The 14,458-nt window shown below is 39.9% G+C and overlaps 1 protein-coding gene across 1 annotated transcript in view; it reads right to left on the reverse strand.

Moving 5' to 3' along the window:
• Window positions 1-14,458, reverse strand: part of SMS (spermine synthase) — a 43,807-nt gene that overhangs the window by 11,809 nt on the left and 17,540 nt on the right. Inside the window, exons 3-9 of the mRNA XM_054627792.2 lie at window positions 10,482-10,575; window positions 9,692-9,756; window positions 7,035-7,210; window positions 5,095-5,251; window positions 4,081-4,168; window positions 2,994-3,108; window positions 2,461-2,540 (exon numbers count right to left, since the gene is read on the reverse strand). Of these exons, the coding sequence (XP_054483767.1) occupies window positions 2,461-2,540; window positions 2,994-3,108; window positions 4,081-4,168; window positions 5,095-5,251; window positions 7,035-7,210; window positions 9,692-9,756; window positions 10,482-10,575 (775 nt within the window). The remainder of the gene's footprint in view (window positions 1-2,460; window positions 2,541-2,993; window positions 3,109-4,080; window positions 4,169-5,094; window positions 5,252-7,034; window positions 7,211-9,691; window positions 9,757-10,481; window positions 10,576-14,458) is intronic.

A 14,458-nucleotide genomic window follows, 5' to 3' on the forward strand; every position in this document is an offset into this window, starting at 1 on the left:
CTCAAGAGCTGAGATAAGGCTGGGGAGAGAACACTCACCAGTTACTGTCAGAGGCAAAGAGACTCAACTTGGGTAATAAACTCAATTTCCTCATCAAATCAGAGTGGGATAATATGAAATAAACCCAAATTTTAGCAGTACCTTCCCCTACCTCTCATTTCTCCCCAGGGTGAACTTTATTCACAAATTCTCTACTTCTTCCCCCTGCACTGATGGAGGATGGGGAATGGGGATTCTGGTCAGTTCATCCCATGTTATTTCTGCTGCCCCTTCTCCCTCACACTCTGCTCTGCTCCAGTGTGGGGTCTCCCTCTATGGGAGATCTCCATGAGCTCCTCCAACAGGAGTCCTTCCATGGGCTGCAGTTTTTCATTAATTGTTCCAGCATGGGTCCCCTGCAGGGTCACAAGTTCTTCCAGGAAGCCTGGTCTAGTGTGGGCTTCCCAGAGGGTCACAGCCTCCCTCAGGTATCCACAAGCTCCACCATGGGGCCCTCCAGGGGCTGCAGCTGCATCTCTGCTCCCCTGTGGAGCCTCATGGGCTACTGGAGCACAGTCTGCTCCACCATGGTCTTCATCATGGGCTGCAGGGGAATCTCTGCCCCTCCTCCAGTGACCTTGGAGTCTGCAGAGCTGTTTCTCTCCCATGTCCTCACTTCTCTCTCTGGCTGTTGTGCAGCAACTTTTGGCCCTTCAAAAATCTTATCCCAGAGGCACTACCACAGTCACTGATGGGCTCAGCCCTGGTCAGGAGCAGGTCCACCCAGGAGCCAGCTGGCATTGCCTCTGTTGGACATGGGGAGCCCTTCCCACTCCCCCTCACTACCAAAACCTGGCCATATAAACCCAATAGAGAGGATTATTCCATTTTTACAGAGGACTACTTTGTTTTTTTCAGGCCCAACTGGGAAGTGGCTACAAAGACCATCAACTGGGCTGAGTAGTCTATCAATAGATGTATCAAAGCTCTGATAGCTGTCTGCCCCAGTATTAGCTGCCCTTTCTTCAACATCTTCAGGAAGACTAAACTGCTAGAGAACACTGCTTCTATACTCCAGCCCTTCACTGGCCACCCATTAGCCCTAAGTTCAATTTTAAGCCACATCAATTTTAATATTGTTTCTTTCCCAACCTGCCACGTACCACCTTGTTGCTTTGGGACCACAAAATATAACATTGCATAGTTTCACAACAGCTAAAACCCACCAGGGCTGGCTCAGGATTGCTGTCCTTTCCTTCTTTCTGTGCAATCACTTGCTGGAGAGCTGACTTATCTCCTCCCATGAGGACAAAACAAGAAGCAGGGGCTGCACCAGTCCCCACCTCAGTTGGCTCCAGCTGACACAGAACAACCCCCCTGCCCTCTGCCTGCAGCACAGCCATCATTTCAGCTTTCAGCACAAGCTGCTTCTCAGGAGTCCTTCTGCAAAGTCCAACAAAACCTGTTCCCAGATATACATTTACCTACATTCCAACAAGGTGAGCTAGTATCACTGTGTATGCTACAAGGACAGCAACTGCAACATGACTTGCTCTGTTTCCAAAACATTTAGTGTCCTTTTGATAGCAAAATCTGCCACAAATAATTCCACAATTAACAGAACAGCAATGCCATTAAAATTCAAAGTGTGGTAAAACCACATTAATCATATCTTATATTTCAACTACAAGATAATTTCTCTTACCCATACAACCATAGCATTTTAAAATAGAGCAGCATATTAGAATTGACAGAAACCTCATCCCACAAGTTTTGTTTTTCTTTATAAACCAGCAAAATTTTACAATAAACCAATTTCTATATATTTCAGAGCTTAAGGGTATTATTCTAAACTACAGTACTTAGATTCTCCACACATCAGAAGACTAGTTTATGAGCATGACAAAAGAAATATAACTTCAGAGACTGAGACTTCACTGAACCATCCCCTGGCTCCTGTCACATTCTTGTACAATAGCACACAACTCTGTGGCATTTCAAATTCAGGATTACTTGAAGTATTATCTGTTGAAAGCTATACCACAATTCTATTACCTATGAGGTGACTATACCAATTTTCTCATCCCACTGCACCTATGTCACTCTCACACTTCAATGAATGACAAATTTCTATGTTTTACACTCTACAATTAGAGACATTAGCTTAAAAGCCATGTATCTCTTAATGAAGTACATCTGTTCTGCTTTTCTAAGAATTGTTTAGCTGCAATATTCTGCAGTGTGCTTTGTCTTAAAACTATGCTTTTGAACTCCAGACAAAAGCACTATATATTCAGCTGAAATAATGAAAAAAGACAAGTCAGTTAGCAAATCCTAACTTTCAGGAAAAATGCCTGATAGGTCATTAAAGAGAGAAAACCAGCTTGAAGTAGGTTTTTAGTTAGTTTTATATTTTTTAACTGAAACTATGCAAATTGCAATAGAAATAAAGCAGTACTTTATTACAGCCAAGTATCATACCTGTGTGAAGTATTTTCCATCTTGTTTCAGGACTTTCATTGAGAGGTCAAGAATCAACCGTAGAAATTCCCATGTGGAATCTGCATATGGGCAATGATTGAAAAACAGCACATTATTGGCTTATTTACTTATTACATTATTCAAGACTTGCAAAGTTTAAAAAAAAATAAAGCCTGGATTAAAAAAAAACAAATGCAAACCATACACAATGGCAATGATGGCAGGAGTATAGTTTTTCTTCACAGGAATTTTCCTGAAGTTTTCAATAAGTTATGCAGTGAGGAAAATTTACTGGAGTATGAACTCCAAATACTTCTCAAGAGCTACATGAGTTCATATTATTCTGGAATAAGAGATTGAAAAGAGTGCTAGGCACTTGCTAGTCTTTTCTAATATTCAAAAAAAAAGCTGTCTTTTTTCTTAGATCTGCTTTTTAAATTGAAAAAAATAAAAGCATTTATGCTGTACACTATTATGCAGCAGAAGGACAGAAATGTGAAAATTCTCAGAAACAAATAAATTAGAAGACTTACCTTCCTCTGGAGATGTGGAGATTGGAACAGCTGTCAGATCATTAATTACATAATCAAACATTCTTCCTTCTTTGGCATACCTCTTCAGTACAGGAATACAGTCTTCAATTAGAACCTGTAAGAATGAAATATTGTTGCTAATCCTAAAAATACCCTAAAATGACCAGGTAAAAGGAACAAATGTGGATTCACAGAAATTAGGAAGAAAAAATTACAAAATTAAATACATGTTTAATTCTAGGCTCCACTTTCAACTTTTTACATCATATAGAAAGGAGGAACTTTGTAGTAATTATGACAATGAAAACACAGGCATTCCAGGACTGAAGTTCCTAGATCTGTGACCACTGCTCTTTCTACCAAATGCTGACGACAGTTAGCAGTTCCAACATGTAAGTTAAATAAGGTATTTGTATGAAGGCCTGTTGCTTTCCATGGAATAGCATGTAACTTCTGTTATTTCTTTAGTGTGTTTTTATTAGCTAACTCCTGTAAGTTAATAGCTGTGACAACATCTAAGGGCCAGTAATGAAAACACAAACATGTCAGATTACACCTGAGCTCATTTGTAAGTGCTGTCAGATGATGCACAAAGAACTCAACTGCAGGGATGCATGACATCTGTTGGGGTTTTTATTTTAATGTCATAGCAGTGTAATACTAAGGGATTTTGCCTGCAAATTAAAAATAATTCTTAAATGTGTATTACAAATTCAGCTATTTTCAACAGTATAGAACAGCTAAGAAACACATTTCTTCTCTCTTTTTAACAGTTTAAGCAATGATGTTAAACACAACATTCTTACTGCTATCTCTTCTTTATTTCTAAGTTATAGCAAACATTCTCCTATTTCACATTCCTTAAAAGCTACATATGCAATCATTTTAGAAGTCTGAAGATGGAGAGTTAAAATACTTCCAACATAAACTCCAGTTATAAAATATGCAAGTGTCATACAAAAGGAAAAAAGCTTCCCAAACTTAATTCAGAAGACTTGGCCCCAAAACTTTGCCACAGCAGTCCTTCCAGACTAGGTCTATGTGTATTTGAAATATGACTTGCAATGAAAGAAGAACAAAACATTACCTGGTAGCAGTCTCCTTTCAGATTGTCTAAGACATCTCCGCACGTTTTCCGCATGTGTTTTTTACACCCGTCAATCACCATTTGGTCAATGTTTGAAGTTTGTCAAGGCATCATAATCCAGAAATAGAGGTAAGAGCTTCTACCTCTTCAGAAACAAGTTCACAAAGGGGCATTGCAAAGAAGTAATTAGATGTGTCTGCTGGTATATATACTGCAATAATCAACCTTATGTACCAGTACATAGATTTTGTACTGGTACATAGATAGATCTGTACTCCAGATTCAATTAGATGATCACAAAGTGCTTCTTTTTAGTTTTAACCAATATTTTTGATAGCTTAGGCTATCATTACTATGAAAGCCTGAAATGTGAATTGTAAGACTACTGATAACTCCATAAAGTTAAACTAGGTTAAGATTTTAACCTACATTTTTATAACAATTATTTTTAGTCTTACCAAATAGATCTCAAAACCTAGGATGATCAACATCCCATATGGCTAACAATGGTTTATGTTACAAACTATACCAATTACAGAATGTTGAAAACTTGATTTGTATTGGTGTTTTTAGAACAGGGTTGGTCAATTCATCAATACAGTTCATCAAGTCCTGACATTTCTATTGATTAAGTTTTTTTGCTTCTAGGCATTATTTTTTTATAGCTTTCTTTAGGAAAACAGACAAACTCAAGAAGGCAGAAGTGAGCCCAAACTTGACAGACCTGTCTTCTGTTATTAGAGAAAGCATCAGTCTGATGACAAAGGCATTCCTTTCCAGCCTTATGCAAACTGCTACTGAGAGTTATGGTATGGATTGAGAACCTGAAAGCAGGTGTTGCATAATGATGCACAAATGTTTAGTCACTGGCTCTCTCTAAGTTGACAAAAAGATTTCACTTTAGACCCTATCTCCTCATGCAAATCAGGTAACCTGACAGGTAACTATGCTCAGTGCTAGGGTATCAGCAGAAAGCTCAGGTTGATATGAATGATGGGCCATTTGTCAAAGGATATCTCTACCATAGTAACCATCTTTGGCTTCAGTTTGACTATCTCATAGAGTATACCTCCATCACCACCTCCTAGGATTAGCACTTCTTTCCCAGTGTAATCTTCCTTCCCACTGCCCATTATGGCTTGAGTATATGCCAGGTCACTTTCTGCCAGATCTGAATGGAAGGAAGAAAGAATTGGACAGCAATATTAAATCTTCAGTAGTTCTCATTATTCGAGTATTAATCGAGAGGTGATACAATACAGACCAAAGCAAGAACACCTACAGAAACAACCTGGCTCTCAGAGACAGTCCAAGTAATGAGATTCCTCTCAGAATCCCACACAGGATTTCTCCAGGTCTCCACATGAGCCCAACAATGGCCACCTCAGCATTGAGAAGTACTGTGTGCCAAGAGAAAAAGTAGCAGAGCAAAACCATCAGTCTTTGTAACTTGATGCTCTCACTTCATACTTCAGTGGGTTTTTATCTCAGACTTATCCTGCAAGAGATAGATCTGGAAATTTCTGAAAATGCATTGTGGACCCTAGCTAAAAAGAGCAACCTAGATGCACACCAGTGGATCCCTGCACAGAAACAAAATGACCATCAACACCCAGGTGCTGAAGGGCCCTGCAGCTCGCCTGCTGCCAGCATTAGCTTCAAAGCAGGCAGTAACACTCCCAAGCTGCAACAACAAGGACCAAGATCCACACACTAGCAGGGCCAAGCTTTGTGCAGCAGCACATTGTGGCATATCCTGTCACTCTGCCTGGCAATCACCACCTCACTTATGAGTGCACAATAACAAAATGAGAAAACGTGTTATTTCAAAATCCCATGGAAGGGAAATAAGTAATGGCATACTTCCCTTCCTACAAGGCACATTGTCATAATGTTCAAGCAAAACCTCATCCCTATATTAAACTCTGATAAAAATTTCTGGCTAGAATAATTGAATATCCAATTTGATGATTTGTAATACAACTCTATCTGGATTAGAAAATACCTTGCTAATGAATTCAATAACAGTGCTTTTCAGCTGCCATCTGCACAGAAGCCCTCCTGACAGTTGCAGAAAGCTAATTGAATTGTTAGAGGTACTTCCAATGATTTCAAAAAGCTGTATTTCAATTTCTTAATTACTCTGCCATTAGAGTGAAAGTCGGTATTCTATACCTGGACAGCAACGTCCTTCATTTACCAGAGTCAGTCCTTTTCAACATCAGAACTAAGATATTTTACAAAGCATAGTCCTTTTGTTGCCTAGATTTTCCAGCAGTCTCCAGCTTTAATGAACAGCAGTCCACCTTTCCTAAGTCCACTTTCAAAAATACAAAGGTCAGCAGGCATGAAGTACCACATATAAAAACCCCCACATAAAGGTTGGGTCACTGTTTTGATTAACTTATGAGTTCAAGTTCTATTATTTGTTCACCAATAAAACAGCTAAATGATTTGAGATACAGCTGTCCTATACCTCACCAAGCAGGAAATTACCTAAGAGAATCAAGGGAGCAGCAGGATTATACACATACATGCTAGGTATCACTTCATATTTCTTTAGAACACCACTGTACTTTGAAGACTGATAAAGTAGCTTGTTTGTGAAAGAGAAGCTCTTAGAGGGTTGGACTGGCAAACAGAAAAGTTCATATAAAATAATGGAGGAGAGCAAGCTCTGCTATAGAACACCATCTTCTAATCTCCCAGGCCACTTTCTGCAGCAAAGATACTTACTCTGGAAATTTTTATTTTTTTTTTTAACTCTAGATTTTACTCTGGTCAGCCTGATTAACATTCTGAATATACAGGAACAGATTTATGTGTACATGCACAAACAGTTTCCAGCATCTGAACCATTACCCTTAGACATCTATTAAAACTGCCATAGCAGGATAGAAAACAACACTTTTGACATTTTCATACCAGAGATCCTTAAATGAGATGATACTTACTAACATCCCCACTGAGAATAAGAATATTCCCAAACTGTTTTGAATGCAGAATTTTAATATTCTGAAAAGGTGAATCTTCATCATAAACAACTTCATCTATGTCATACTCCACCAGGCGCCCATCAGCTGTGGGCCAGTATCTATCAATAACACCTCCTCTCAAAATGGCTGGCAACCTGAAAAAATAATATGAAAGAAGATTACAAAAATTTGGAATGTTGATTTAAAACAAAATCCACTTCAAACATACTGTGGATTCACCACAATAAATAATATTCGTGAGAGGCTTCCAAGAAAATTTGCCACATTTAATGCTTAACATGTATAGGAAACTTACCAGTCATACATTTTATATATTGAACTTGCTAAAGGACAGGTAGCATACATGGTTCTTCTTTATGTACAACTTCTACAATGTACTTGTAAATTTCTTTCTATTCTAAGAGATGGAATTTACATAATTAATGAGCCTCTGTAGAAGAATCAGCTCATGACTAGAAATTAATACAATATAAAAACAAAATGCAGGCAAAAAAACATGACAAAACCTCTTCCCATCTTCAGTTAAGAATGACATTTCTCTGAGATTAAGTGGATCTCATTCTGACACTATACTGAGATACATTTTAACACAGAGAAACAAAAAAAGAACTATTACAGCGTTTCAAATTGAGCTGGGTCAGTTTGATGCAGTACATAGCCACAATCCTTGATATCACTCAATAGTCTGCATTACTTTTTAAAAGTGGTTCAAGTGTCTGCTAAGACTGTTTTGGGTATGTTGTTTGTGGGTATTAGGATTTTTTTAAATTCCATAGAGATGTACCTTGGTTCAAGCCAGCATTTCACCTGTAAAGACAAACTATCTTTGAAATGACAGCAAACAACCAAAGAGATTGCATTTAGGCAAAACATGCAGGCACAGAGTTCATCAGATCTCCCACATGTACTTCAAAGAATTAAAGGGTTTTTTCCAGGAGACTGCAGCAGAAGACCAGATCCAACAGGCTTCCTCTAAATTCCCTAGTGATTGCCAATCAACGTTCCAGCAACGCTTCCTACCCGCAGCGAGCCGCCAGATGGCGGCACACGGCGGGAGCAAGAGCAGCCCTGCCTTACAACAACAAGACGTGAGAAACTTCTCCAGCTACTTTCATCCTACTGCACCTGCATGTGTGCAGCTGGCACCAAAACAAAACAATGCAAAATGCAAAACAAATTAAAAAGAACCCAAAAACCCCATAAAAAACACCACAAACCAAAAACAAGCAAAAAAAAAAAAAAAAAAACCACATTGATGAGCATGTGACAAGACCCATGCCAGATGCACTGTTCTAGGAGGTTCACTCCCCATGCTAAGGTAAGCAGAAGATCTAGATCACTCCAGGCAGACATTGTCCTGACCTGTTTTTTAAGAAATACCTATCACAGGGATTCAACAAACTCCCTTTATCATTTCAGCATCAAAACAGCCTCAGAAAGCTTCTCCTCCATAAGCACAGATACAAGATAATCTATGTTCATACACTGTGCACCTTTTGTGAGGCTTTACCAGGTTGAAGTAACAAGATAATTACTCTATTTTACATACAGCTGAGAAACAGAAATAACAATACACAAGTATAATACCACTTTTCAAATTGCTACCATTTTGCTTGTACTCTCTTCATAACCTTCAGATCTACTTTCTGCCATAGTACTGCTTAACTGTTTTCCTATTTTGTAGTTTGCTCCTTGGCTTTACTGAACCTTGTTGATTTCACACTTGCTTTTTACTTTTCTTGACCCATTTTCACTTTTATGTTCCTTCAAGCACCTGCTGCACTTTCTACCACGTGCATGCCTAGAGTAAATGCTCCGTGGCTTCAAGGTAAGCTGCCAAACAGCCACCACGAAGATAACAACAAGCCACATCCAGTATGAAAGTTATTTCAGCACCAGGCCATGAGCTGCAATTTGAGTCCTTAAATTTTAACACATAGCCTTGAATTTAAATAATCCGAACTGACAAAGGCCTTGCAAAGTCTCCATCCTTAAGTTTAATTATAAAAATTTGCTACAAAACATAGCTACCTTCTTGGCAGGTCCCTAAACTACACATACCCACAGTGAGCACCATAAGGCACAGCAGAGGCAGAGATGTGAGAAAGGACTGCAGGAAACCTTATCAGGGCAAAGCCTCTGTGGGCTTGAGCTCCATTTTAGCTCTAATGCTCACCCCTGGTCCCTGTGCCAGAGCTGCAATGCAGCTCTATCCCCACCTGCCCAAGTCTTTTGCCGATCCTTGACACCCAGCTTGTGCTCAGAGTTGCCTCAGTACTACAGCCCAGCCTGGCAGCCACAGGGCTGGGTCTGATCCTGGTGACCATCATCAGCTCAGCTTCTCCATGAGCTCTGGCATGTGGCCCACAGGGTACAGTTTATGCCCTCACCTATTCCTCTGCCACCCCTGGCTCTTTCAGAGCAGTCTGCTCCTGCTTCCACGCTTCGTTTTCTCTCGCTAGTTCATGCAATCCTCACAAGAAACTAAAAAAAATCCCATCCATACCTTCATACTCCAGGCTATTATTCACTGCATTACAGCAAAGCCTAACTTGCTTATTATCTTTAGTAACTATGCAGACAAGCCACATACAGAAGTAGAGGTACAAACTTACCGTTTCACCCTTTTTATGTTACCATGAATCAACTCTTTCATTCTTTCTTCTACTTTGTTTAGAAGCTGCAAAAAATAGCAAACAAGAGGTAGAATTTGTAGATCAGCACTTAATGCAAAATATCTGTCAAATTAGCCTACCTGGAAGTCAATAATGCAACACCTGCTACAAAAAGGCTTTGAAATGTAACACTAGAAGCCCATGAGCAACTAGCTGGTCTCCTCAGCCTTGTTACCAGCAAGAATGTGCACATTTCAGCAGCTGTCATCACTGCATTTAGCTGTTCTCCAGGACAACACATCCAAAGAGGGAACATGAGAACTCTTCAAAGTTCCATTCCTGCTACAGCAGTGGGCTCTTCCCCTGCAAGATTCAATGTCTAGAGCCTTCATGCCAGAAAAGAGGAAGCTGTTTTTCTCCATGGGGCAAAAGATTGAGTATGGAGGCTTCCCATCTCCCAGCACAGAGTACAAAGAAGTCTCACACTAATAAGCCAGGCTGCAGGCTGAGCATCTCAAGTCCTCCCACACTGCCCTGGGTAGCTGAAGAGACCCAAGCCCTAACCAAAGCTGCTGTATTTTCACAACTCTGACAAAAAACACAAGGCCAGTACTTGCAGAGGAGCGTGTGCATTCATGCACTCAAACGTGTGCACAACTTCAACAGTGAGCATCCAGGTTTGAACTGACTTCAACATTTTGAATCTTTTACCATGATAGACTTCGACAGACCTGACTAAAAAGGGGTTCCCCATACAGTTAGGTAATCCTAAGATAAGCAACACTCATACCTGATCAACTTCTTCTCTTCCTTTCATGTCATCATTGTAGCTCTGCAGATCCACCAACACCAGTCCATGAGGGTGAATTCTCAAATTGGCAAAACTACAACAGAGACAGCAACGACAAATTTATTATCAAAAATCAGAGTATGGCAAGAAAATCTAAAGCAAGTTATATTAAAGTTCAGAATTAGTATATTTTTCCCCATCATCTGTAACTGTTGGCAGTACCAGCTCAAGTCTTCCTCTTCAAGTCACAATGAGCAAACAAAGTTGCAAGAACTTGCTCATCACTACACAACTAATAAAACCAAGTAGGAAGCAAGGCAGCGAAACAGGGTGCTTAAGCCACAGCAACAATGGTACAATGAGAATACGCTGCTTGCTAGTCTACAAGGCCTGCTGGAACAGCTGTGTTGGTTTAGGCTTTTTAATTGAAAACAATCCTTAAGAAAACATCTGGACACTTTCCTTCCTCTATATTTTCCTCTTCACTTCTGAGGGTGTGTCTCTGTTATGTTTTGCAGACAGGGTGGTTGGGACTGGTAGTTTGATTTTTTTGTTGGTTGTTTTCTAAATTTTTTTTATAGTAACAATTCAGAGACACTGATCACATTCAAAGCTGAATAAAAATCTGTAAGTGAAAAACAATAAGCATAGTGGAGCAAACCACAGCTCTGACTGGCAAAGAAATTGCAGCAGCAAACTCTCATTGATGAATACACATGCAAGGTCAATAAAACTCCTACTGTATATTTACTACAGAAACATTTAAAGACCAAAGAGCAATGCCTCACCATTGAACTAACAGTGAATCTCCAAGAACTTGCAATGAAGAAAACAAGAACTAAGGGCAGTGGGGAAGGACACAATGAAACAGTGTAGCAGAGTCAATATCCTTCCTATTCTAGGGAGGAGAGAAGACAAAAAGAAACAGAAAGGCTACAAAGGAAGCGGAGGAGAAAAACATACACCGGAAACAAAAGCAGAAGAGGGGATGAGAACAGGAATGGCTGAACAAAGAAAGGGTATTCAGGGATCAAAATGCACTAGTACAACACAGAAACCTCAGATAAAGCTGTATCATTCTCTGAATGCTCCATTCTCTGCCTGTCTCCTCTTATCACCCTACTCAGTCCCAAAGGAACACAAACGAACTCTTGTTATGACAAAGTTTACATGATCTTTCATCTCCCCACCACTCCCACCTTTTTTGTCTCTTCCAGAGTCCCTTTTGCAAACTGTGAGCCTCTATAGGAACACCACCTCCCCCATGGTGCTGGGACCTTCAGCCCTCAGCTGCAGTCAGAGACAAACCCCTGAATATTGTGTGTTATCTGAAGATAACTTCTGGTAACTGTAAAACAATCAAATTATGAAACTGACTGAAGCAACTCAAGAATAAAAACAGCAGTGGCTTTGGAACAGCAGTGATCTGCAGCTCTAATGTGTTACTACTGTCACCAAGTTATCTTCAGAGGATGGGTCTGGGCAGTCTGAGTCTTTCCTCAAGACTCTGCAGACAGGTCCTGTACCCAGAAGAAAAGGCATTTATTTCCATTTACTACACACATGCAGACCCAGAGCACACAGACTGTCACCACCTTGGAGCAGCCGTCCCCCCCTCCATCCCAGAGCTTCCCCACTAGGTGTCCTCCGACACAGGGTTTTGGTGAGGAATCACAAAAGCCTACCAGGATTCTGTTTGCATGAGGGTTTGGGGTTTTTTAAAAGGAGAGAAGGACAAAAGAGCAGAACTTTGAAGATGGAAGTATTGGTCACTCCAGCAGGTTTTGGACATGACCATTCACAGTGAAGAGGATGAAGTCCATAGGCCCTCAGAGCTGTGGCAATACAGACAGAAAAATGTGTATGCAGCTCATAAGACAGCTCTGATTCCCTGAAAACTGGCATGGTGTCAAATATTTTCGCTGTTAGAAAAACTTTTTATCAGTTTATTTCCATATTCTGGAATTTGCTGTTGGCACAAATGAGCAACAGATTGACTGTCCCATGACTCAAGTTCTCTTTTAAATTAATTTCCTAGAAGAATCACACAGCTGTCATAAGATTTGACAGCTGACATCTTCACTTGCCCTGTGACTCCATGAGAGCCTCAGCAGGGGATATTCCTGCCCCTGCTTTGAGGTGAGAGGTGAGAAGGGCAGAGTTGCTCTGAAAGTACAGCCACACAACTTCAGATTTGTAAGTGGTATGATGGCATTAGAATACAGAGACAACAGCCTGCAGAACCATCCATTTCATCCAATTGTCACCTCCAGCAGAACAGAAGGGTCCTGACACCTGGGGCAAGGGGGAAGACATGAAAGGCAGGCAGCAGGCTGTGTAATGGGACTAAACTTCAAGTTCCAACAGGTTCCAAGTTTCTGGCTGATATTCTCAGCTAGTTTATGATTAAAAAAAACTTGAATGAAATTCAAAATTATCAACAATAATACAGGTTATACCTTGGCTATAAGTTATCTGGATGAAAAGAGACACCTAAAAGAAGCTAAAATGCCTGTAAAGATTTAAGTACACAGCCAAGTGTACTCAAAAATGAACAGTCAGTATTAAGTAGTATTAATGCAGTAGTGGTAGGCCAAAGCTGAACCCACAAAAAGTTACCAGCTTTAGTCAGCAGACAGCAAAGGCTGTGCTGGCTTTTGCCACTTTACATTTTTCTGCTTGGCAGAACATATATCAATGCAAGTTTTTATCAGCAGTTGCTCTATTAATATGTGCGAGAGGGGTCTTTAAAACAATGAAAATAGTTTCCATTTTCAATCTATGAATATACAGGAAAGATTACTTTAGAATCCAATAGGGGAAAAATAAAGTTTACTTCAAAATTAGCCCCTACTGTCTCATCTTCCTGAAAAATACAATACCTGTTTAAAAAGAAAAAGCCACCTGCCTCGCTTCTGGTTTGTGCTTGCATGTAATTTCATAAAAGTAACAAGAGGGAAAAAAAGCTCAGTGAGGAGGTATCCTCTTCCTTTCCATCTGGCAAGGAAATCTGCACCTGAAAAGCAGCCCCCACTGTAAGAACACTCCACTTGCTGCTGCACCTGCATATCTGTCACATCCTCCAAGGCAGTGCTCAAGCTTTTTGTGCTTGTATGCACAGGTGTCAGCTATAGACACAATTCTACTGAGTGCTGCATCTTAGCACCTGAACATCAGAAAACATCAGATGTCAACAAATAATTCCAAACTGAGCAAATCAAAAAGTAACTGCTTGAAACAGAACTAGGAAGCAAAGATCAAAATATTCTAACCCAAAATGCAACATCCTACCTTAGTTACTTGTACTGCAGAGTACAATGAAACAGTACAATCACACATACCCAAGAAAGGATTTCCCAAACCCTCACACCCAGAGAATAAAGCTGCATAGAGAGACAGGTACCTACAAACTCCTCCTTACCCATCAAAGCTTTTATCTGCTGACTAACTTTGAATCACTATAAAAGAGAATAATTCAAGTATTTAAAAAACAACTTGCCACTAAAAGTATCACCTGCCAAACTACTCAATGAGAGAGGAAATAAAAATTTGCTTATACTAGGGAAACGTACAATTTTTGAAAATGGCATGACACTTTAACTAAAACATTCTGTTTTAAAGTTCTTCACATTAATTACAAAGTACTTGAGGGACCTTAAGGAGCTAGGCAATCACATTTCTTCATTATACCATTAGTCCACTTCTGTTTTTACAGAATAAGAAAATTAAATCAATAAAAGGTATCATGGCAGCTGCTGCTGATTCCTACCAACTGCTTCCTATTCTTCAGCCCATTTTTACACTCTGGGTCACTCTATAGGCAACTACAACATTTTAGCCTGAAATAAAGAGCTGAGGAATGTTCATCCTGCTCCTTTAAAATATGCTGTCTAGCATACAGAGTGGTTAGCAAAAGACTAACAAAGAAAAGGAAAAAGTAAACACACTCCCCTCCCCCTTCACAGTGTTAACATATT

This window comes from Agelaius phoeniceus, chromosome 2 (genome assembly GCF_051311805.1).
Source record: "Agelaius phoeniceus isolate bAgePho1 chromosome 2, bAgePho1.hap1, whole genome shotgun sequence".
NCBI lineage: Eukaryota > Metazoa > Chordata > Aves > Passeriformes > Icteridae > Agelaius > Agelaius phoeniceus.